The 26,600-nt window shown below is 43.7% G+C and overlaps 1 protein-coding gene across 1 annotated transcript in view; it reads right to left on the minus strand.

The window, feature by feature from the left end:
- The window catches only part of ANO3 (anoctamin 3), a 475,402-nt gene that overhangs the window by 20,825 nt on the left and 427,977 nt on the right, over positions 1-26,600 (minus strand). The window contains exons 20-26 of the mRNA XM_089654966.1: positions 25,983-26,040; positions 25,159-25,256; positions 22,163-22,308; positions 18,114-18,266; positions 15,222-15,369; positions 13,130-13,210; positions 1,454-1,559 (exon numbers count right to left, since the gene is read on the minus strand). Of these exons, the coding sequence (XP_089511092.1) occupies positions 1,454-1,559; positions 13,130-13,210; positions 15,222-15,369; positions 18,114-18,266; positions 22,163-22,308; positions 25,159-25,256; positions 25,983-26,040 (790 nt within the window). The remainder of the gene's footprint in view (positions 1-1,453; positions 1,560-13,129; positions 13,211-15,221; positions 15,370-18,113; positions 18,267-22,162; positions 22,309-25,158; positions 25,257-25,982; positions 26,041-26,600) is intronic.

The following is a 26,600-nucleotide window of genomic DNA, read 5'->3' on the forward strand; positions in this document are numbered from 1 at the left end:
TGGCTGATTAGCAATTTGTGTTACCAGGAAATTGAACAGGTGTACTTAATAAAGTGGCCAGTGAGTGTATATTGGTGTGCAGTACAGTCAGGTCCATAAATATTGGGACATGGACACAATTCTAACATTTTTGGCTCTATACACTACCACAATAGATTTGAAATGAAACAAACAAGATGTGCTTTAACTGCAGACTGTCAGCTTTAATTTGAGGGTATTTACATCCAGGTGAACGGTGTAGGAATTACAACAGTTTACATATGTGCCTCTGACTTGTTAAGGGACCAAAAGTAATGGGACAGAATAATAATCATAAATCAAACTTTCACTTTTTAATACTTGGTTGCAAATCCTTTGCAGTCAATTACAGCCTGAAGTCTGGAACGCATAGACATCACCAGATGCTGGGTTTCATCCCTGGTGATGCTCTGCCAGGCCTCTACTGCAACTGTCTTCAGTTCCTGCTTGTTCTTGGGGCATTTTCCCTTCAGTTTTGTCTTCAGCAAGTGCAACTGAATGCATGCTCAATCGGATTCAGGTCAGATGATTGACTTGGCCATTGCATAACATTCCACTTCTTTCCCTTAAAAAACTCTTTGGTTTCTTTTGCAGTATACTTTGGGTCATTGTCCATCTGCATTGTCTTGTTCGTTTCATTTCAAATCCATTGTGGTGGTGTGTAGAGCCATAAATGTTAGAATTGTGTCGATGTCCCAATATTTATGGACCTGACTGTATGTGTATCCTCTTTTTCATGCTGAAGCTGTTTTATATTATTGATTCTAACTTTCTGCCTGTCTAGTAAACTGCAAGTTACAGTAAAGCAGCCCATAGATTATACAGGTTTCTTTTTTTTGTTCATCCAGCAGGTTGAATAAAAAAAACTGACCCAATTCCCGCATCCACACAGTCGATGGGGGGGGGGGTCCTCCCCACTGTGCCTTTGTATTCTCACAGAGGGGAGACTTCAGCGCTGTCAGAATACACTTAGTGCTGCTGGCTATAGCCAGTAACACTGATCAAAGAGGGAAACTCTGACAGGCTGGCTGTACAGAAGTCAATCTACCGACCCACAAGCCTGCCCATACATGGATTGAAATTCATCTTTCTCCCTCAAGGCTTTTGTGCTGGGAAAAACCATTAGAAGTGAATCAGGCAGATAGCAGAGAGATCAGAAGGGAACCAGACTGCTTTGGATTCAAGATAGTAAACACTATAGTGGGATGTGCTTTGTTCATTTTTCTTGTCTGAGTTTTACAACAATGTAAATAGAAGTGATAATTCTGGTTGTCATATTAAAATATTGTTGTCACATTTCTGTCTGAATAAAATTAATCATGCAGTCATTAGGTATGGTATAAGGCATTTAGCATTATTAAAAAGTTTAATTATTACTTCACTTGAAGCATATAGCTATGGAATATACACATTTATTAGTAGGAATAATACATACCTCAAACACTATGATAAAGGCTAACCGTGCAGCTAGTACATGCCAGAACTGCAGGGTGAACTCATAGGGGTTGGAGCTCCAAGGAGGCGCTCGATAATCCCGGTATCTAGAAAAATATCAGCTTTGTGTTATAAAAGCACATCAGGGTAAGGATCATAGTAACATCAAATAAGATGTAATGTATAATGTTCAGAAGACAACAACATCTGATTAATTATTGTGGTAAATAATGCAGCAAGGCTGCATATCCACTTCAGCTCCAGAAGATTTTACCCCCTTCATGACCATGTCAATTTTCTGCTATTCTGCGCTGTGCTACTTTACCTGGCAATTGTGCGGCCATTCAATGCTTTATACAAATGAAATTTATGTCATTTTTTTATCACACAAATAGAGCTTTCTTTTCTATTTCCTGTTATATAACACATCCAATAAAAAAAAAAATAAAAAAATCTAATTTCTTCATAAATTTAGGCCAAAATGTATTCTGCTACATGTCTTTGGAAAAAAAAAAAATCCCGATAAGTGTATATTATTTAGTGTGCAGGAAAGTTTGTGTCTACAACCTATGGGATATACTGTATATGTGAAAATTGTTAAATCCTGATGTACTGATGGCCGATCTAATTTCTTGAGGCCCTTAAAATGTCAGGACAGATAAATATCCCACAAATAACCCCTTTTTGGAAATCAAACAGTCTGAGGTATTTAGTAAGAGGCATGGCAAGTTTTTTTAAGTTGTCATTTTTTGTCATAATTTTTTGGAACAAATGAAATACAATTTGTTTTTTTTTCACAATTTTTTTTAACATACTGTCACCAGCACAGTACGGCATCATGGTATGACTGGTTGTGGTGGTGATCAGGAACACTGACAGGTGACAGCATGTAAAAAAAAACAAAACTTTAAAATAATTTTTTATTAAATATTTTAAAATGTTTTAAATTTATTTAACTTTTTTAAAAATTTTTTTACTATTTTTTAAAATACTTTCATCAGAGTAGTTCAGTGTTACCATAGTAACATTGTACTACTCTGGAAGGCGCGGTGATGAGGGATTTTTTTTTTGTTTACCCTTTGATTGTTGGTACAATGAAGATTGGGTTAAGTTCATGACAGCTGTGAATACTAGTGATCTGTGATCGGTTACAGCTAATCACATGGTAGTGTTGCGATTGGCCCAGGTACTATGTGATAGCTGTGGGCCAATCACAGCTCACTAGCAAATGAAGCAAAGCAGTTATGAATCACATTGATTCATAACAGTTTTGTTGACATTGTGATCATGTAATCGCATAGCAATAACATGATCACTGGGTCCAGCGTCCCTCTGTGTCTGTACAGGCAAAATGATGTACAGGTACAATGCTTTGCCTGTCCATGTTGCCCGACCGCAGTAAAAGCATTGTTGGCGGCTGGGAAATGGTTAATCAGTAATAAGTATGCTTATCCTTCTGTGTGTTTTAATTACTCAGCGCTGCAGAAAGGTTTAAAACATCCTGTGCTAACAGCATGCTAAAGTGCATTGTGATTGGTCAAAGCAATGCACCTGACCACAGGTCAGATGCAATGTTTTGGCCAATCACAACGCATAATTGTGAGGACCCGAGAAGAGGAAAATCAGGGCTGCTCTGTACAAAACCACGGCACACAGAAGGTAAGTATAACATGTTTGTTATTTTACAAAAAAAAACCAGAAAACGAACATTTGGTATCACTTTAATTATGGTAAACACAGCTTTCCAACACCCCTCAAAACAAAAAGAACTAAGAAGATTTTTTCCTTGCTGGAAGTTCCAGAAAAACAGGAAAAAGATAAGCTGCAAGGTTTAAACTAGAGATGAGCGAATTATTCAAAAATTCGGTTCGGCTGATTCGCCGAATTCGCCGATTAAATTCGCTTCGTGCCGAATATATTCGCTGCGAATTTAACTTATAAAAAGGGTGTTTCTAGGCTTCAGAGAGCCTTTATATTAGTGCAGAACACTGTACCTTTAATTTAAATGCCCTTGGAGTCTGCTGGGGAAGAGAAATAATACTGTCAGTCAGTATGACATGCAGATGAGTGCCGTCGATCTTAGAATCACCGCACACTTCACTCATTTGGGCAGTCACGGGGCCAAAACCAGAGTGTGGAGCCACAGTGTGGCGGTGGAGGCAGCAGCAATGGGAGGCCATACAGCACCCTATGACAAAATGGAACCCACCAGCAGTGTGAGGAGACCTGAAAGTGGCACATGGCAGAGTGTGGCGATGGAGACAGCAGCAATGGGAGGCCGTACAGGGACCCATGACACACTCTGGACCTGGCAGCAGCATGAGGAGGCGGTACAGGGGCCCATGACAGATTACGGGCCTGGCAGCAGCATGAGGAGTCGGTACGGGGGCCCATGGCAGATTACGGGCCTGGCAGCAGCATGAGGAGGCGGTACAGGGGCCCATGGCAGAGTGGCGGAGCGTAAGCAGCTAAAATTGAAGGCCATACAGAGGCCTATGTTAAAAAGTCCCCCCAGCAGCAGCGTGGGGAGACGACTATCAAGAGTCCAATGGCAGAGTGGCGGAGCAGAAGCAGCCTCAATTGAAGGCCATACACAGGCCTAGGTTAAAAAGCGGAAGCCGTCAGCAGCGTGAGCAGACGACAGAGACACATGGCGCAGGGTGGCGGTGGATGCAGCAGTATTCGGAAGCCAAACACAGGCCTCGGTTAAAAAGCGGAAGCCGTCAGCAGCGTGAGCAGACGACAGAGGCACATGGCGCAGGGTGGCGGTGGAGGCAGCAGCAATGGAAGGCCATACAGCACCCTATCACAAAATGGAACCCACCAACAGTGTAAGGAGACCTGAAAGTGGCACATGGCGCAGGGTGGCGGTGGAGGCAGCAGTATTCGGAAGACATACACAGGACTAGTTTAAAAAGCGGAAGCCGTCAGCAGCGTGAGCAGACGACAGAGGCACATGGCGCAGGGTGGCGGTGGAGGCAGCAGTATTCGGAAGCCATACACAGGCCTAGGTTAAAAAGCGGAAGCCGTCAGCAGCGTGAGCAGACGACAGAGACACATGGCGCAGGGTGGCGGTGGATGCAGCAGTATTCGGAAGCCAAACACAGGCCTCGGTTAAAAAGCGGAAGCCGTCAGCAGCGTGAGCAGACGACAGAGGCACATGGCGCAGGGTGGCGGTGGAGGCAGCAGCAATGGAAGGCAATACAGCACCCTATCACAAAATGGAACCCACCAACAGTGTAAGGAGACCTGAAAGTGGCACATGGCGCAGGGTGGCGGTGGAGGCAGCAGTATTCGGAAGACATACACAGGACTAGTTTAAAAAGCGGAAGCCGTCAGCAGCGTGAGCAGACGACAGAGGCACATGGCGCAGGGTGGCGGTGGAGGCAGCAGTATTCGGAAGCCATACACAGGCCTAGGTTTAAAACTGGAACCCAGCAGCGTGAGCAGACGACAAAGACGCACATGGCAGAGGATGGATCTGGCAGCAGTATGAGAAGGCGGTACAGGGGCCCGTGGCACAGTGTGGTGATGGGGGCTACAGCAACTGGATGCCAGAAAGTGGCCGATAGGGCTATATACTGCATGACTACATAGGTGGTTTTTATAGTACTTTATTTTGGCCTCCCTCTCAGCAGGTGTGAAAAAGGCCACCATTTTTGAACGGTAGCGAGGGTCCAAAAAGGTGGACAGCCAAAAGTCATCCCTCTGTCTGATGGTTATTATTCGGCTGTCGCTACGCAAGCAACCGAGCATGCTATGGGCCATTTGTGCCAAGGAATGCGAGGGACTCCCTGCCTCCATCTCCACAGCATACTGCCACGGTGCGTTTGGGTCCTCTGTCTCCTCCTACTCCTCTACCAGATGCTCCTGCTCCTCCACTCCTGTCCGCTGAGTGGAAAAACCACCCATTTCACTCAATAATTCCTGAGCACCAATGTCCTCCTCTACCTCCTCCTCTTCTTCCTGTCCTGCCCCCACAGGGGTCATGTGGCGTTGAGATCTGTGCGCCACGTCTACCGCACCCTGACCAGCCATTGTTAACAGCATTTGTTCCAGGACGTGCAATAGAGGAATGACGTCGTTCATCCCATAGTCCTGCCGACTCACGAATAGCGTGGCCTCCTCAAAGGGCCTGAGCAAGCGGCAGGTGTCACTGCCAATGGCTGACATCTAAGTTACACAGGGGAGTACCTTTATCCGCTTGTAACATCAGGAAATCGGTGATGGCCTTTCGCTGTTCGTAAAGGCGGTCTAACATATGTAGGGTTGAATTCCACCTTGTTGCAACGTCGCAGATCAGGCGATGCTGTGGAATTCCGTTCTGCCGCTGCAGCTCAAGGAGGGTGTGCTTTGCGGTGTAGGAATGGCTGAAATGCATGCAAAGTTTACGTGACATTTTAAGGATGTCTTGCAGTGGGATGGTGGATTTTAGGAACCGCTTGACAACCAGATTGAACACGTGAGCCATGCATGGCGCATGGCACAACCTTCCTTGACGCAGAGCAGACACCATGTTCTTTCCGTTGTCGGTCAACATGGTTCCGATTTTCAGTTTGCGCGGAGACAGCCATCTGTCGATTTCTCTGTTCATTACACTCAGAAGTTCCTCCCCTGTGTGACTACGTTCGCCAAGGCATACCAGGTGCAGCACAGCGTGACACCGTTGCGCCCTGCACATGTGATATGCCGGTCGGGTAATGGGACTTGGCACGGGGGTGGCGGCTGAGGACACGGCGGAAGAAGAGGTGGTAGAGGCGGACATCTTTGCTGGACCAAGGACGTGCAAACGTGGAGGCAAAAGCGGCGTGACCTGTCCAAGTTGCTGGTGCGGCTGTGCCGGCACCACGTTCACCCAGTGGACCGTAAATGACATGTACTGTCCCTGACCGTAGTTACAGCTCCACACGTCGGCGCTGCCGTGCACTTTGGCAGAGACCGACATGCTCAAAGACTGGCCCACCATCTCTTCTACATGTGAATGCAGGGCTGGCACTGCCTTTTTGGCGAAGAAATGCCGGCTTGGCACTCTCCACCGCGGCTCGGCACAAGCCATCATTTCTCGGAAAGGTGCTGAGTCCACCACTTGGAAAGGGAGGGACTGCAGCACCAGCAACTTGGACAGGAGGACGTTCAGCTTCTGCACCGTCGGGTGCGTGCTCGCAAACTGTTGTCTCTTGGAAACGGATTCCAAGAAAGACTGCTGACGGAATCCGTGAAGAGGAGTAGCAGGAGAAGGAGCATCTGAACGAGCGGAAGATGCCAACGAGCGACAACTCCCCTCAGCAGAGGTGTTGGAGCCTTGACTGGCTGATAGAGGGCGATTGACGTCGGGTGACGGAGCAAGTAACGGAGCGGGTGATGGAGCGGGGGCTGGGGCAGGCAGAACCGCCGTATCTTTATCACAGTTTTCCCAGGCCACCGAATGGCGACGCTGCATATGCTGACGCAACGCTGTAGTCCCAACATTGGCCCCCTGGTCACGCTTGACTTTCTGGCCACATAGTCGACATACGGCTACGTTTACTTCCTCGGGCGGCGTGACGAAAAATTGCCACACCGCCGAGTAGGAAACTTTGCCCCCGCTACTCCTCACTGGCTGACTGCTACTTCCTCCGTGCACACCGGCACCACTACTGGCCGTGGTGGTAGGCTGCAGTGGAGCTGGTGCTCTACTCCGTGGCCGTTTGGCACCACTGACACTGCTGCGACCCTGCTGCCTCCTGGGCAACCCACCGACTGTTTTGCTCGCTGGCAAGCTGGCACCCTCTTCTCCTGATGATGCGGAAGCAATAGCCTGATGTTGACGAGGCTGCCAAGTGCGATCAGCCTCATCATCATCAATTAGGGTCTCCGCGTCACTACTAGCCCCCTCGGCTGCGTGTGGGTCAGGAGACAGACCTGTCTCTAGACCGGCTACCGAGCCACTCTCCTCGCCAGTACTTCTTCGCCTGGCTGCTGAAGAGGCGGATGTCTCCCCCCGTTCCTGACCGCCCTCTGTTAGCTCTTCCTCACTGTACAGTGGGGCTGAGCCCACAGCATGCGATACTTCGCTTGGTGAGGGAACACCAAAGGACAGGGGCAGGTCGAGGACACGTGATTTCAGTGGGCTTGCTCCCGGGCCATGCCAACTAACGGTTGTGTCTGACGTACCCACCGACCGTTGGCTGTAGGTGTCAGAGGTGACCTGGGAAGAGGAAGACGACCGAGTCAACCAATCGATGACGGCAGGGTTGTCGGTGGAGACAGGACCGCTGGATGACACCGGGAGCACTGGCCTCTGGCTGCGACTAGTGCTGCCTCGACCCCTTCCTCTGCTGCCACGTCTGCTCGCTCCTGAAACATTGCCTCCTCTGCCACTCCTCTGCGTGTTGTCTGACATACTCTTTAATTCAATAAGCACCCCAAAAATAAAACCGGATTTAACTCTTTGAACGTACAATGGTAGTTGTGAAGCAGAAAGTCAGTTTATTTAGCACAATCGGTCAATTGCAGCTTGCCGTTGGCTGTAAACTGTACGTTTATGTCACTGGAATGCACTAATCACCCAAAAAATATTACCGCCACCCGGCGTGTAAATGGATCTAACTCTTTGAACGTACAATAGTGGTTGTGAAGCAGAAAGTCAGTTTATTTAGCACAATCGGTCAATTGCAGCTTGCCGTTGGCTGGAAACTGTACGTTTATGTCACTGGAATGCACTAATCACCCAAAAAATATTACCGCCACCCGGCGTGTAAATGGATCTAACTCTTTGAACGTACAATGGTGGTTGTGAAGCAGAAAGTCAGTTTATTGTACACAATCGGTCAATTGCAGCTTGCCGTTGGCTGGAAACTGTACGTTTCTGTCACTGGAATGCACTAATCACCCAAAAAATATTACCGCCAGCCGGCGTGTAAATGGATTTAACTCTTTGAACGTACAATAGTGGTTGTGAAGCAGAAAGTCAGTTTATTTAGCACAATCGGTCAATTGCAGCTTGCCGTTGGCTGGAAACTGTACGTTTATGTCACTGGAATGCACTAATCACCCAAAAAATATTACCGCCACCCGGCGTGTAAATGGATCTAACTCTTTGAACGTACAATGGTGGTTGTGAAGAAGAAAGTCAGTTTATTGTACACAATCGGTCAATTGCAGCTTGCTGTTGGCTGGAAACTGTACGTTTCTGTCACTGGAATGCACTAATCACCCAAAAAATATTACCGCCACCCGGCGTGTAAATGGATCTAACTCTTTGAACGTACAATGGTGGTTGTGAAGCAGAAAGTCAGTTAATTGTACACAATCGGTCAATTGCAGCTTGCCGTTGGCTGGAAACTGTACGTTTCTGTCACTGGAATGCACTAATCACCCAAAAAATATTACCGCCACCCGGCGTGTAAATGGATTTAACTCTTTGAACGTACAATAGTGGTTGTGAAGCAGAAAGTCAGTTTATTTAGCACAATCGGTCAATTGCAGCTTGCCGTTGGCTGGAAACTCTACGTTTCTGTCACTGGAATGCACTAATCACCCAAAAAATATTACCGCCAGCCAGCGTGTAAATGGATCTAACTCTTTGAACGTACAATGGTAGTTGTGAAGCAGAAAGTCAGTTTATTTAGCACAATCGGTCAATTGCAGTTTGCCGTTGGCTGTAAACTGTACGTTTATGTCACTGGAATGCACTAATCACCCAAAAAATATTACCGCCAGCCGGCGTGTAAATGGATTTAACTCTTTGAACGTACAATAGTGGTTGTGAAGCAGAAAGTCAGTTTATTTAGCACAATCGGTCAATTGCAGCTTGCCGTTGGCTGGAAACTGTACGTTTATGTCACTGGAATGCACTAATCACCCAAAAAATATTACCGCCACCCGGCGTGTAAATGGATCTAACTCTTTGAACGTACAATGGTAGTTGTGAAGCAGAAAGTCAGTTTATTGTACACAATCGGTCAATTGCAGCTTGCCGTTGGCTGGAAACTGTACGTTTCTGTCACTGGAATGCACTAATCACCCAAAAAATATTACCGCCAGCCGGCGTGTAAATGGATTTAACTCTTTGAACGTACAATAGTGGTTGTGAAGCAGAAAGTCAGTTTATTTAGCACAATCGGTCATTTGCAGCTTGCCGTTGGCTGGAAACTGTACGTTTATGTCACTGGAATGCACTAATCACCCAAAAAATATTACCGCCACCCGGCGTGTAAATGGATCTAACTCTTTGAACGTACAATGGTGGTTGTGAAGCAGAAAGTCAGTTTATTGTACACAATCGGTCAATTGCAGCTTGCCGTTGGCTGGAAACTGTACGTTTCTGTCACTGGAATGCACTAATCACCCAAAAAATATTACCGCCAGCCGGCGTGTAAATGGATCTAACTCTTTGAACGTACAATGGTGGTTGTGAAGCAGAAAGTCAGTTTATTGTACACAATCGGTCAATTGCAGCTTGCCGTTGGCTGGAAACTGTACGTTTATGTCACTGGAATGCACTAATCACCCAAAAAATATTACCGCCAGCCGGCGTGTAAATGGATTTAACTCTTTGAACGTACAATAGTGGTTGTGAAGCAGAAAGTCAGTTTATTTAGCACAATCGGTCAATTGCAGCTTGCCGCTAGCTGGAAACTGTACGTTTATGTCACTGGAATGCACTAATCACCCAAAAAATATTACCGCCACCCGGCGTGTATATGGATTTAACTCTTTGAACGTACAATAGTGGTTGTGAAGCAGAAAGTCAGTTTATTTAGCACAATCGGTCAATTGCAGCTTGCCGTTGGCTGGAAACTGTACGTTTATGTCACTGGAATGCACTAATCACCCAAAAAATATTACCGCCACCCGGCGTGTAAATGGATCTAACTCTTTGAACGTACAATAGTGGTTGTGAAGCAGAAAGTCAGTTTATTGTACACAATCGGTCAATTGCAGCTTGCCGTTGGCTGGAAACTGTACGTTTCTGTCACTGGAATGCACTAATCACCCAAAAAATATTACCGCCAGCCGACGTGTAAATGGATTTAACTCTTTGAACGTACAATAGTGGTTGTGAAGCAGAAAGTCAGTTTATTTTGCACAATCGGCAAACTGCAGCACCAACTGTGCACGACAGCCACCAAAAAAAAAAAGGGTGTATGTCACTTTAAATTTTCGATTCTTTGATAGCTGTGTCCCTGAGTAACGATTCTGTGTCCCTGAGTAACGATTCTGTGTCCCTGAGTAACGATTCTGTGTCCCTGAGTAACGATTCTGTGTCCCTGAGTATTAATTCTGTGTCCCTGAGTAACAATTCTGTGTCCCTGAGTAACGATTCTGTGTCCCTGAGTAACGATTCTGTGTCCCTGAGTAACGATTCTGTGTCCCTGAGTAACAATTCTGTGTCCCTGAGTAACAATTCTGTGTCCCTGAGTAACGATTCTGTGTCCCTGAGTAACGATTCTGTGTCCCTGAGTAACGATTCTGTGTCCCTGAGTAACAATTCTGTGTCCCTGAGTAACGATTCTGTGTCCCTGAGTAACAATTCTGTGTCCCTGAGTAACGATTCTGTGTCCCTGAGTAACGATTCTGTGTCCCTGAGTAACGATTCTGTGGCCCTAAAGTCTCTGTGGCCCTAACTCTGTCCCTTAATACAGACAGGTCTGTCTCTCTTGAATGACCGGAGGCTAATGGAGAATTCTAAGATGGCCGCAATTTATAGCTCCACCATTACACAGTGCTGGCTGGCTGCTGATTGGCTAATGCGATCACATGTCATGATTCATGACTCATGAATGCATTATGGGTCAGCGCGCCTTGTCTGCGCGCCTTCCCAGAGATCCCCGCCCCATCTTCTCTGTCTATTTTCTCCTGTCGCCACACATGTCGCCGCCATTTTTGGGAAAATTCGATTCGTGCATCCGAAGTTTGCTAATCTTCGGATTCGTCGCGAATCGAATTTTTCCAAATCTTCGGAACGAATTCCACTTCGTCATGTTCGATTCGCTCATCTCTAGTTTAAACATTTGTTTTAGGTTTTGCCATGAATTTGCGTATAAGGACATGTAACAAATACACAGATCAGCCAAAACATTATGACCACCAACAGGTAAAGTGTATAACATTGATTATCTCCTGACAATGGCACTTGAACTTGGGTGGGATATATTAGGTATCAAGTGAACTTGTCCTTGAAGTTGATGTGTTGAAAGCAGAAAAAATGGACAGGCATAAGTATTTGAGCAATTCACTAAGCGGTATCTCATCCAATCTGAGTATGCCATAAGATACCGCACAGCTTCTGAAAAACTGCATGAATTACATTATTAAGTCATGCGGTATTTTAGTAGTGAAAACATTTCTTTCATGTTTCAGCTGTCACTGTCCTATTCTCACCAAGCCCTTTGGATCTAGTATGGATTATGAGGGGAACACCCACGCAACATGTTTTAAAAAAAATTAACAAATGATGTGGGGGTCCCCCACAAAATCCATACCAGACCCTTATCCGAGCCTGCAGCCCGGCAGGTCAGGAAAAGGGGGGGACGAGCAAGCACCCCCCCTTCTGAACCATACCAGGCCACATGCCCTCCACATGGGGGTGGGTGCTATAGTCCATGTTGATGGGGACAAGGGTCTCTTCCCCACAACCGTGGCCGGTGGTTTTGGGGGTCTGCGGGCAGGGGGCTTATCGGAATCTGGAAGCCCCCTTTAATAAGGGGGCCCCCCAGATCCCACCCCCATGTTAATGAGTATAAGGTACATGGTACCACAAAAAAAAGTGTAGTGTACAAAAAAAAATTTTAAAAAATGTCCCCCGAAGTAGATCCAATGTCAATCACAATGCCTGCCACCACCTCTGACTCAAAAAAAGAAAATTTAAAAAACGTTTCGCTCGAGGGTGGCTCCCACCGTCTGACAGCTGCGCCGGGATGAAAGTTCTTAAATACTATGATGAGGTCATTATGCGTTGTGATTGGCCAAAAAAAGAAAAGAAAAACCTCTCTCGACACTGGCTCCTGCCATCTGACAGGTGCAGTTCTTAAACACACTGTAATGACGTCACAAGGGGGTGGTGTCACCCCCACCCCCTTATGACGTTATCTTGTGCTGTGATTGGCCAAAGCATTGCACCTGACCTGTGGTCAGGTGCATTGCTTTGGCCAATCATAATGCACTGTCAGGGCACTGCTGATGTCAAACATAAGTTCAAAACATAATGCCCAACACTACTACAGAGCAGTCAAGGAGCCCATGCTGACCCATGTCTACAGGGAAAAGTGCCTACAATGAGCACATGGGCATCAGAACTGGACCACAGAGCAAGGGAAGAAGGAGGCCTGGTCTGATGAATCATGTTTTCTTTTACATCATGGAGATGGCTGGGTGTGTGAACACTGACCACCAGGAGAAGATGGCACCAGGATGCACAATGGGAAGAAGGCAAGTTGGTGGAGGCAGTGTGATGCTTTTACTAGTGGAGTCCATGCCTCAATGGGTCAGGGCAAAAGGGACCTACTCAATAGGTGAGTAGTCATAATGTTATGGTTGATCAGGAGCTTTTATCCTAATTTTGCTGCAACAGGGGAACTACCCTTTAAAGTACAGGATTGCAACACTGCACAGCTATGGATGTCTCAAAAGACAGACCATAATTCTATTTTATACAGGCAAAATCATGTAATGTATTGTAAACAGTGTTACATACCTGCAGTAACCGGTATATCCCTCTCCAAGTTCACTTAGATCAAACACTGATAAACTGCTATTAACATAACCACTCAGACATCTGAAAAACAAGAACAGATTTAGACATTGTTATTCCTTTATCCTTTCAGCATTTACCATACTTAAGGTGGCCTTAGACTGAAATTCAGCCAGTTTAGCAGGGAACGGACGAATTTTGATCAGTGTGTGGCCATTGACAGAAGTAGACTTTTTTCATGGACTTCTGGCGAAGGGACGTGCTGGAAAACTTCTCGATCAGTGGCTGCAGTCGCTGATCAGTGTATTCTGATAGCAGCAGGTCAAACTGTTCTGGTAGGAGGGATTTCTCCATCTAATTTGTGTGGATGGAGATTCTGGGGTTTTGTTTTTCGCTCAGCCTGCTGGCTGAAAAAAAAAAAAAAAAAACCTACCTGCCTATGGCCAGCTTAAGGTGTTATTAAACCCCATTTTATTAACCACTTCTTGTCCGGCCCATACATGGCCAGACGGGAGCAGTGCAGGAGCGGGTGGCCGTTTAGATACGGCCTCCGCATTCACTGCCTGTGCACGCTCCTTGGGAGCTATGTGACCTGCGTGAGGTCCCTATTCATGTGATCACTGATTGGCCGATTGGCCAATCAGTGATCACAGTAACAGTCGTAAACAAGATGTCACTTCTGACATCATTGCTTACTACGTGTGAATGATCACAGAGGTCACATGGTACAAGGCTATTCACAACAGCCTTGTACCATGTGACAAGCTGTGACCAATCACAGCTTTCACAGTATTTCTCAATGGCTGCAAGAATGCAGCCAGAGAGAAGGAAAACACTGTACTGCTAGGGTGACGGTATGTTAAAAAAAAAAAAACATAAATAATAACATAAAAAAAATAAAAATCTAAAACAAATGTTTGAAAAATTATAATTTTTAGTTATAAACTAAAGAGAGGAAGGCGCCTCTACAGTTAATAACTGTATGGACTTTTCTTTTATGGACACTTTTATATTTATTTTGACACTGTGCTGATATTGATTAGTGTGTCTTATAATTATTCATGTAAGAAGTGGTCACTGTAATAGTTGATAGCGCCTTTTTCCTAGATCAATATTTATAGTGTTGTTACACTTTTAAGGCGGCTTCTCCCCATTAATAGTGTGGAATTGGAGGTGGTGCCCCTGTTTTTTGTTTGATAATAATTTTTTATGAATGGCATTCATTCATCCAGTGTGTACTAGTGGGAAGCTGTGATTGGCCACAGCTATCACTTGGTAAAAATGCACTGTGATTGGCCCTGCCTCTGCCATGTGATCACTATAATCAATCACAGAGATCAATGCAATAGTGCACAATGAATGGCTATGAATGAATGCCATTCATTGTGTACAATTGTCATGTGATCTGATAACATTGGACACAGTGTTCACATGGTACCAGCAGCAGCCCTGTACAATGATTTGCCATCTGCTGTGTCTGGTAGACACAGCGGGTGACAGATCATGCTGCAGTGTCATATGACATCCACCCAGGATGGCAGCACTCCTGCTTGGATGTCACTGTATTATAGGCCGGGCAGGAAGTAGTTAATATCACTTTAAAGGTGAAGTATGGAAATGGAAAAAAAACAAACATCTATGCACCCTCTCTATGCTGCAGCATCGATCTGATGCTGCAACTAATCCCTGGCCTGCTCTATGCCCGAGAACTGAACGACCACATGATTGTTGCTAAATTCTCAGTCAGCTCTGAACAGGGAGCAGTGACTGTCATTCAACGCTCTCTGCTTTGCCCCTCCAGCACTAACTGGAGTGCCAGGCTGTGCAGGGAACAGGAGAAACTGACAGAGGCTCTCAGTTGCACGCCAGTTGCCAATCAGGCATCTGGGTGGATCCCGACAATATAGTTGGGATCCTTCCAGAGTCTGAAGCAGATCTGTGACATCAGCTGACAGCTGGCTTTGGCCCACTGTTGGCTGATTCTGAGTCACAGGAGTGCACAAATAAGTGCACTTCTGACACCACAACAGAAGTATGACCAAAAAAGCTTTGGCCATACTTCTCTTTTAAGTAGTTATTAAGAAACAAATCTTACTTTTCATGTCTGTATCCTTCATCCAAGCATGGTCCATATTTAAAAGCATAAACAAAACGCGGGATGTAATCAGATGTTATAGCAATGACAAACGCATTGGTGATGACAGCCAGAACACCGATTCCTTCCAGAATTCCATACCAGATCCCTGTAAAGAGATAACTCATTTTACTTGTATACACTGACTGATCAACTGCAGTTCCATACCTAACAAATATATATGAATTAAACATTTTGATCAGAAAATGATCAGAGAATGAAGTAATAAACAAACAAACAAATAAGTAAATAAATAAATACATTTAAATCTGAACCTCAGATTGATTACCTATCAATCTGAGGTTCTGAAATCAATAGGTAGGTACTGTTACAATAGATACCTACCTATTGATTAAACACACACCATTTAATACAGGTATGTATTCACTGACAAATCATTTAATGTGTTTAAAATGTATGTAAAGGCAAAAATGTTTTAGTTTCAGAAATAGTGAGAAAGATTTTTTTTTTTACGCCTGTGTCACCCCTGAGCTGGTGACCATAGTCCATAGAATGTTTGGGAAAACCTAAAAAGTTGTGATTACAGCAGGAGGTAAAGGAACATCCTCCAACAGGGAGACCTGTTTCGATAACAACTCACTTGGATAGGAACTCTATATTCACATAAGAGAGATCTCTCTCCCATTCCAAGACAGGTAATGGAAGGAAATCTCCCCAACGGAACACAGCCAAAAACAAAAAAAAAAACCATGAAAGTGTTTTTAATACTGCTATACTGTATCTAAAGCAGAAAAGAAAGGTTTTGGCTTTACATGCACTTGAAGTGAAACTAAAGTAGGTATTAAAGTCCGTCTTTAGGGATGTTCCAGAGCAGATGACGCCCAATGTGGGCATTTTTGATTCCCTTCCTGAACCAATCCCACCCTATTACTGAAGCTCACTCACCTGCAATATCTTCCACCTAACACATAGTAAGGCCTACCATGTACCATCAGACATCCACAACATACAAAGGCACTCACTACTTTGCCCTGAGCTACATCACCAATTCTGTGTCCAAATATCACCAAAACCTCTCCTCTCCTCCCAAGACCTCCTGCTCACTAGCTCCCTTGTCTCCTCCTCCCATGTCCATCTCCAGGACTTCTCCAGATCCTCTCCCTTCCTCTGGAACTCTACCTCAATCTGTCCTATCTCCTCCCACTGGCCACTTTTAAACAATCCCTGAAAACTAATTTCTTTAGGGAAGACTAACAGACCTTATGACCAGGGCCCTCTTAACCCCTCTTGTATTTCATTGTATTGTAACTGTACTGTCTCTCTTTAGATTGTAAAGTGCTGCACAAACTGTTGGCACTATATAAATCCTGTATTATAATAATAATAATAACCAACTCCTTCAACTCTTTTGGGAGTATATAAGATTGCTGATACTTCCACACACAAATAAAAACACAGAACCAACCTTCTCCCCATCATACAGCTGCTCCTCCACATCCGCCATCTTCTTCACCCCCTTTTTTGCTGACTGACTGCACACACCCCCAAGGGTAGCCCAAAAGTGAAGTGATAGGAGAGCGTGCCACCACTTCCCTCCAGGGTTGGCTGCAGGTGCAGCAGCTAGGTAGGGAGTTCAGTAAAGTTGAGCCTGTTATTTTATTAGACTTGGTATTACTAAGCTGCACTGAAGGTGGGGTGTCCTGTATGCACAATCCAGTCTCAGTGATGCACCCCCACAAAGCCTCTAGTGAGGTGACTTCCACCTGAGGTGACTTTCTTTGTTGACCTCATGGGGAGCACAGCCTTGTCAGTCTTAATATCAGCCTCTTTCAATACTCTGTACAGTAGAACTCAGACTGGGAAGAGGAGGGCAGCAGTCCGGGCCAACCAGGCTCTGCTGCAAGCACATATGCTGACAGGAACATGCAAACAGCACAAGAGAAAAGATTACCTAATCAGCCTTCTTCTGCTGCTCCTTCATTGCCCAATCACAAGCTGGGAACAGAATGGTAACCTACCTGTATTGCTTACAGTGGTTGTTAAGGCTGAAGGTTTTTTTGCCTTCATGCATTCTATGCATGGAGGTAAAAAACTTTCTGTGTGCTGCTCCCCCCACAGCTCTCCTTTTATACTCACCTGAGCCCCCTCTCGATCCAGTGATGTGCACGGGAACCTTGGCTGTCCCAGGTCTCTCTCTCCTCATTGGCTGAGACACAGCAGAGGGAACCATTGGCTCCCATTGCTGTCAAACACAGCCAATAAGGAGAGAGCAAGGTTGGGGCCAAACCGCAGCTCTATGTGTCTTATGGATGCATAGAGCGGGACTTGGGAGCAATCATAGAGGCTTGCTATTGGGGGCACTGGTCAAGGGGGGAGGAGCCAGATGTGCTGTTGGGGGACTGGATAGGAAGAGGATTGGGGCTGCTCCATGCACCATGATATGTTTTGTTATTTAAAAAAACCTTTAAAATCACTTTAACTGCAATAGAGAACATGGAGATAATGTCACTGCCTGAGCTGTGTAAATCCTAGGACAGGACTGGCTGGACAAAACTTACAAAGAACACAAAACTTACATCTATATTTCAGCTGTGTACAGGGGCGGACTGACCATTCGGAAACTCGGGCAGTGCCCGAGGGCCCAGGTTCAGTAAGGGGCCCCATGAGATGCCCCTGGTACCTTTCCTGGCTGTGTATTTAGCTGCTTGCCTGGAGTTCAGCTTTAAAACCATTCATTCATTTTAAGAACTCAAACCCTATTTATTTAATAATCATTATATATTATTAGGTGGCCAGCCAACTCATATATACCATATGATATAGATGCATAATTATACCAATAGCATGATGTATTCCTACAGTGGCAGAATTCTATCATTAAATGATACTTGCCTATATCAGTGGCTCGGGCTGGCATAGGTCTTCTCCACTGTGTGACAAACTTATAGGCATCCAGTCTGATTTCAATAATATTGTTTAGCAGTGCCAGAAGTGGAGCCAGTGGGAAAGCCGCAACAAAGATGGTGGTGAATCCAAACTGAATGACTGAATATTAGAAAAACATTAGATAGCAGATTAGATTACCATATGATCTTTCAGATTTATTGAGGCAAGTCATAACTTTTTTATTTGGTCTGGTTGCAAAGGTTCATAGTTATTTGAGTTTTTGGTTAATTCTGTCAAGTTTAAAGTGTACCTAAACTCAAAAACAAAAATGTAATATATTGCAGCTTAGATGTAGTTGACTGCATTAGTTTTCCTTCTTTCAGTTTTTTTTTAACTTTATTTTCATCCATTAATCATGCAAATAGCATCCTTCCTGTTCCTTGAAGGTTACATTTAGTCTTCCCCTGTATCTATGGAAGGAGCAATGTTATCGCTAGGCTGTTCTCTTTATTTGGACTATATACAGGTCTTCATCTTTTGTCCTTATTCAATTAAATTAGCAGTTTATAGAAAATAAATAAAAAAATAAGGTTGTTTATGGTTTCATTTCAGCTTACGCAACGTGACAAGGACACTGCATTTTTTACAAGATCAACAGGTATTTTCTGTATTTGCTAAAAATGTCCTAAGCCTGTAGAATGAAAATGAATGAAGCCACTACATCTAAGGACTGGTAAGCTGCCACATATTACATTTTTGTTCTTGGGTTTAAGTATCCTTTTTGTGCGGTCTGATCCAACATGTGGATAAGTGGTCTATGAAGTCTCCTTCTTTGATGCGGTCCTTTGATCTCATCTCTTACTGCACATTATATGGTAAACATTCAGGGTCCGTGCTACCACTAGGCAAACTAGGCAGCCATCTAAGGCGCACTGCTACCTAGGCTGCAACCACGGCTGCTGGTTTCCCTACTCTCCACCATGGATGGATCTAGGTGGGTGCTGGGGTTGGGACTAACAGGCCAGGGGAACTGTACACAATGAAGGGGGTGGATGACTAACAATCATTTGTGTTGAGACCAGTGGTTTGTGCAGGAGGGGGATGGGGGCTATTTGTGCTGAAACAGGTAATGGGAATGATGGGTGGGGGGATTTGTGCTAGGAGAAGAAATAGGGGTATATGTGCTAGGAGTAGGTGGGAGGTTGGGAGGGGGGGGGGGGTTGGGTTATTCATTTTTCTAAAGGGGGGGGGGGAATTATGGTAAGGTGAAAGTATTGTGTGATGGGAAGGGTTTTAGCTAGAACAGGGATTTGGGAGAATTTGTCCTATGTGAAGGGATTGAAGGAAGGGGATATGTGCTGGGGGGGGAGGGGGGATTGAGGGGTTTTGTTTTAGGAGAGGGAGTGGGGGGCATTTGTGTTAGGAGAGGGAATTGGGGGGGATTTGCACTAGGGGGGGCTTGGGGGGCATTTGTGCTAGGAGAGGGGATCGGGGGGTGTTGTGCTAGAAGGGAGGAATGGGGGGTTTTGTGCTGGGAGGGGGGATTGGGGTGGGTTGTGCAAGGAGGGGGATTTGAGGGGGGAATTTGTGCTAGCAGAGAGCATTGGAGGGAGGATTTGTGTTGGGGAGGATGGGGGGGGATTGTGCTAAGAAGGTGGATTAGAAAGAGTTGTGCTAGGAGGGGGGATTTGGGTGAGGAGGAAGGATTTGTGCTGGGAAGGGTAATATGGCGGGGGTTGTGCTAGGAGGAGGGATTTATGCTAGGAGGAGGGATTTGGGGGAGAGGATTTGTGCTAGGAGGGATGAAGTAGAACTACAGGTGAAGTTTTATTTTTTTATATTTTTTTTGGGTGGGGGTGCAAGTAGCTGGTCTTGCCTATGGTGCAAAATAGTCCAGCACCAGCCCTGTACACATTTGAGAGTGTTTTTCTCTTATGGATCCCGTTTTATGGGCTACTTTCATCACTATGGGGTGAATATTTGACTTTGGCTTTTTCATAAGGGGGTGAATTCTTAGAGGCTCTTTGGCCCTTGATTCATTGTACCTTCCTGACGGTGATATCCTTGATGTGATGTACATGGTGGATACCTTCCTCTTCGATGGGTGGCGTTTCTATGTTGTCTTTTCCATTATCCAGTTTGGCTACAATACTACTAAAACTAGAGAACAAAGTGGATCCTGAAGGAGCTGTTTTTGGGTGATACACGTCAATCCACTGGCTCTTCGTTCCTTTATTTTGATTGTAAGTATATATGTTCTTGGCCTATACTGTAGCTGACATGAAGTGTATGTATACAAATAAATACTCTTTTAATCTGTCTAAATAAAACTTTTTTTTATGTTATATATTTGGGTTTTTGTTGAGTGACCGAGCACCTTAAAAGTCCCCACTGTTCCGTGATTCCCTCACTTATCTCCTTTAATTAAGCTTGTCACTATAAATGTATTCTGTATGTGTCAGAGAATGCATGGCCAGTTTGTAAATAAAGGAAAGCTGCCATAAAAAAGCATGGAGGCTGTCTACTATGGCTGTTTTTCTAAAAATGCTAGTTGCCTGGCTGTAAACATGAAACAAAAGTCTCTTCAGAAAAAGAAAGACTTAAGATATACAGTAAATGTTATTTACAAAGTCAAACATTTTATTCCTTTATTTTACAATAGCAAACATGTCATAAGAGCAGGGGTGGACTGACCATTTGGAAACTCGGGCACTGCCCGAGGGGTCGGGGTCAGTAGGGGGCCCCATGAGATGCCCCTGGTACCTTTTTCATGGGCTTTTTTGAGTTTGGGCAAGGACACAGGGGACCCTTGATACCCTATTGCCCGGGGGCCCCATGAGTTGTCAGTCTGCCCCTGCATAAGAGTAAAGCTGGCTAAAAAGGACACTTAAGAGTCTATATAAGAAATATTCACTGTTCGAGGTGACAAACATCTGCAAGGTTAGAACGAAAACTCACAGTATTTTGTGCAGTTTCGATATCACCAGCACCATCTACTTGCAATAATATGTTTTTGGTTTTGTTTATTAAGGATTCTCAGGAAAAATAAATACATTATGGCCATTACATGGTGCTGCTGATATAGGTACTACATTTATTAGAAAAATATGGTGAGTTTTCCCTCTGACTGTGCAGATGTTTGTCACGTTCATACAACAAACATTTTATACATAGACCCCTTAAATTATATCTAAATCAAAAAACAAAAATGTTATACATTTTAGCTTAGCAGTCTTTAGATGTGATGGTTGCATTAGTTTTCTTTTTCAGTTTTCTTTTTGTTTATTTTTATCTAGTTATCCTGCCAATAACACACTTTCTGTCTTAGAATAAAAACGCTCACTCACCGTACGGTGTATATTGAGGATCAGAATTGTCACCGTAGTACAGGAAGTGTTTTAAGGACTATAGAACGCTGTTTTTTCTTTATATCTGTAATATGGGGGAGGTGTTCTGTAATCCTACAATAGTCCTGGGTAACATTTTTTAGATAACACCAGTGACTGCAGTACAAACGACAGCTCTGGATTTCTGGCAGGATCAGCAAGTACAATTTTGCATTTACTGAACAGATATAACAAAGCACTTTCAATGGTAAATTTAGCAGACTAAAAAGGGAGAAAATAAAATAGGCTATACAGTATGCAATTTTCTTTCCTTCAACCATGGGTTGAAAAAAGCACAATTACTTGATTCCCCCAGCAACATGGTCAATATTAATGGGGGAATCCCTCCCACAGAACTATTGAGCTCTTCCAGCAGGCAGCCTTTTCCCACTTGCAGAATACAATGATCACCGCCGGTGGCTATAGCCACCGGCAGTGATCGGGCAGAAAAAATCCAATAGCCTGGGTGTACTGAAGTCATTCAATGGATCGACTTCAGTACAACCAGCCTGCCGATAGATGGAGCAAAATTCTGCCAGTTCCTGCTAATCCGGGCAAGATTCCATCCATCTATGGCCAGCTTAAGAGAAGTTTACTGTTGGGGTATACATGCAGGTTAAGTTGCTTATCTATATGTGTTGGGTGTGTGTTTATTTACATTGAATTTACCCATTTCTAAGTACTCCTCCATAAGCCCATGAGCATTCATTGGCTGTAGGTTCCAGTCTTTTTCCCACTGTGGTAAAGTTATTTTGTGCTCTACGGCATGTCCACCTTTCTTCATTTTCCTCCGTGACCACCAGTTCTGTAGTAATCTGTTACAAAAAATAAATCATAAAAAATATATTAGTTTAGATTTAAGTAATCAATGTCAGTGGGAACAAAGAAAAGACATAAAGGGGGAACCACATCCCAGCAATGTATAAAGATACCTGATATTGGTCAATGGACATTTGAGCTACCCAAGGACTACAGCTAAAACACTGTATAACAACAAATTGTTGTTTTATTCACATATATCACATAAAATCAGTACATGTACATTAAAAAATGCTCCAATACACAGCAAACCTCCTTGAAGAGGATCTACACTGTAAATGAACACCACAAAACAAAAACAATTTTTAGTATTCAAAGCAAACTCCCCCATCTGTCCATGTCGCCATGGGTTTTTTTTTTTTACTGAGAATTCACTTTGAAAAACACTCCATAGCATTTCTGGCCGTGGCCATCTTGAGTAAGGGAAGATGATTAATGTAGCATTTAATTCCTGTAATCCATCTGCCCTTAGGCACACAGGCAGGAGGGTGTGCTTAGCTGACAAAAACCCTTCTTTCCTTCCTGTAGACTCCTGGGATACATGACATAATTTGCCTAGGCATAGAAACTGAAGGAACTGAAGAAAAAAAAAAAAAAAAAGTTTAAAACAAATAAATATAATATACCTTCCTATCAATTTACTAATGCAGCATAAGGATTCAAAATAGTCAATGCTGATTGAGAGAGTGAAGTTTCACTTTAATGGTGATGTACAGTATCCCCATAGTCAGTATCTTACATCATTTTAACTCAAACATGAGGCTCAAAAAACCCAAATGTTATCAATCCTGGTCTTGAACCTGTTAATCGGTTACCCAATTTTCGGCTATATTTTTTTGGGTGGACACATGGGTCCACAGGCTAGAGTTCCCCCCTGGGGTGAATAAGAGAAATATTTGGCGCACTAAGAAGAAAAAAAACAGATGTATACTGTGATGACTAGTATATTAACCACACAAGTAAAGTCCTTAAAGTCCAAAGGTGGTTAAGGGATATTCCAACAATGCTTGACTCAGTGGCAGCCGATTTAAAAGGAGCTAGAAGAGACTCTGTATGAACCATAAAAGAGAGAGAAGCAGCACCATCTAAGTGCAGCAATATAAGCAAATAATTAATTTCAAAAAATTGGGAACTCACAATAGTAGTAGTCAAATAAGCGCTTGTCAAACTGGTGTCAACTGCTGTGTAACTCCTGGCTAGTCCCGCTGCATTGAAGTCTCCAAAGCACTGTACTTGGCTGTGCTGATGGTTCCCAGTACCCTTTCAGCAATGAGGATCCACACCAACTAGGAAGTACTGGGAACCACCAGCACAGCCAGAGACAGAGCTTTGGAGACTTGCCTGCAGTGGGACCAGCCAAGAGTTGCACAGCAGCTGTCAACAGTTTGACAAGTGCTCATTTCACTACTACCATTGTGAGTTGCCAATTTTGTGGAATAAATTATTTTCTTATATTGGTGTACTTAGATGGTGCTGCTTCTCTCTCTTTTATGGCTCCCCCTGGTGGTGAATGCAAAGGCACATCAAAGGAACAATTGTAATTTCACAGAAGGATCTCATAGGGCACTATAGCAACATAGTACATATCGCAGTTCAGTTATGGACATGGCTCTGAAATGGCTCCAGCTAATGCATGGTTGCTTTGTGTCCATCTCCAATCATCTCAGGTTTCTGTTCACCACCATGATGTGAAATGAATGTGTTCCCTTTTAGAAATCAAGGCGGTCACCCAAAGCTCCTCGAGAGTCCAAAAATCTACTTAGAACAAGAAAACACTTCCTCAAGGCAGATCACCTGAATAACTCCTTAAGGCAGTGTACCAATTTTCCTCCAGGGGCAGGACACCAGGGGAAGGGGGTTGAAGGAATATGTTAGCGCAACATTTCATATTACTGATATGTGTCTACTTGTGAAACATGTAGAGGAAAACTGGGGATCCCCTTGATAGGTTAAACACAAGACCAGATTGATAATACTGGGGGCTTTTGAGCCTCCTGTTTGAGTTAAAATGATGTAAGATACTGACTGTGGGGATACATTTTTAAGGGGGTGTGCTATGAATAGTTTGTGAAGTATATATGTTTATTTTATGTTAATATAAGTGAATAAGAGAAATAATTGTTGTTACAAAGTGTTTTAGCTTTAGTCCTTGGGTATCTGAAAAGTCCACTGATCAATATTAGATATCAAAAAATTAGTTTAGATATGTTTTTTGTTAAATGGGTTTCTTGTATATTACAGTGATGATCATTGACAAACTATAGCCTCCCTATAGAAATATAGTTAGCAGACTATAACTAGCTGCAAAAGTCCACTCTACATTTCTCCAACACTCCATCCTAAAGAGTTTCTCCATCTATGGAATTCTACTTCTACTTAAGTTGTAGCTTAAACATACACAAGTTGTACCTTCACAACCATCTTCATATTTTGTTTGTCAAAGTAATTCCAAAACACTAGTGGCAACTTATCAAAGAAATGGATGTCAAGAGGCCAAAAGAACCTGTTTCCAGAAGACAATCAGGCAGTAAAACATATCTGTATTAAGTATGAGGGTTTGGCTTCAGCATGGAAGTACAGAGGTACACTTGTGGCTTCTCTATCCTGGAAAAAGGCAAGTCATAAAGTGGTGGCCAGGAAACGCACACTCACTCTTCCTGGCAATAGACAGAATTCTATCATTTCTGTCACAGGCACTTCCTTTGGAGCCTTATTTCAATATTAAAGCTGCCACAGCTTAGATAGCAGGTAGGCTTTGTTCAAGATCATCACCCATCAGTTGACCATCTTGAAACCATACACTAAAATATTAATAAACTGGATTAGGAAACTGAAAATATACTTACGGATATCCTAATTCCATGAAGTTATTCCACATTTGTTTCAGAACCATGATAACACCCATTTGTAAACAGAGGTCTATAAGGCATCCACTTGGATGACACTAAGGAGAAATATGAAAAATGTACCGTTATCAATGTGGACCTGATTATACCAAAAGAAATCTGGCAACTGGTGTACCCAAGCTGGGTGAAGGATGAGGGTTATCTCCATGCTTCCTCCAGCTGGGGCAGACTTAATTGTCAACTTTTTTTTCTGCAGTCATGTTTTTGTGTTTCTATGTTATGGAAAAAACATTTGGGATCTGGTAAACTGCGTTGGCTGTTATGATAATCTTAATGGAGATTGTACAATCAAATAGTACTTTTTTGTAGTGCTTAAGTAGATTGTACAGTTAAATTGTAACAGATATGGTCAGCTGTATACTCATTGATTAGCAACTTTTAATAGAAATTTCTGTGTCCTTTACTGCATTGAGAGAAGGGCTACCAATGATACCAGGATATTTACAGTTTCAAATACCACCTTCACCAAAGCCAATGTCTTATTTGGGTGGAGTTCATCATTAAAGAAATTAAATACATCAGGAAATCTCTGCTTTGTGTCATGCATTTTGGAAAACTAATTCAATTTACTCAGATAAATCAGATAAATTAATCAGATAGAGGTGTACTATGCACCTACTAGGGACTGCTGTAAACCACTTCAAATGTAGTTGAGAATTTTGTGTAGCTCAGGAGCCACTGATGATGATCACTGTCTTTCCTCATAGATCAAATATTTAAAAAACGTGGAAAACATTTTGTTTCAGTTTAGTGGTTTGTTTTACCTCTTCCAGCCTCCATCTTTGAAAGAGTCTGTTATATTTGCCAGGCCTCCCTGCAAACCTGTAAAAAAAATACAGATTTATTTTTACTGAAATGCTCGTTTACAGATTCCTGCTCCATACAATACTTCTCTAATGTTCACCTCCCTGAATACATTGATGGATCTGATCTCTGTAACTTCCTGAACATCCAATCTGGTTACCTGTCATTAAAATAACTAGATCTATTTAGAGGTTATTGTGTATGGATCACCTATAGTGTTAAAGAGAACCTGTCACCTTGCTTAATCAGGGTAAAGTGCCAGCTTTTCTTGAAAGCCCACCACTCCACCCAGTGATACTCACTTTTCTTGTGTTCCCTTTGATGCTCCATTGGAGCCCTCGGAAATTACCAGCCTTTCCAAGTATGCGAGAACATAAAGCCTTCTCCCCTTTCTCCAAAGATGTGCAGTAACCACGTCTAAGCAGCTAATTGCCATGTCTGAAGAATTGGGGGAGAGGAGCAGGTCATTAACCCTGTGTAAGCTTTGGCTCTGACTGATAGGAACTTACACAAATCTTAGACCCACAACTCTGATTTACACCCCAGTCACATCTAAGTCGATTTTGAACTCGTGCGAT

This window comes from Staurois parvus, unplaced genomic scaffold, assembly GCF_062004578.1.
Source record: "Staurois parvus isolate SC_StPar_1 unplaced genomic scaffold, SC_StPar_1.0 ptg000818l, whole genome shotgun sequence".
NCBI lineage: Eukaryota > Metazoa > Chordata > Amphibia > Anura > Ranidae > Staurois > Staurois parvus.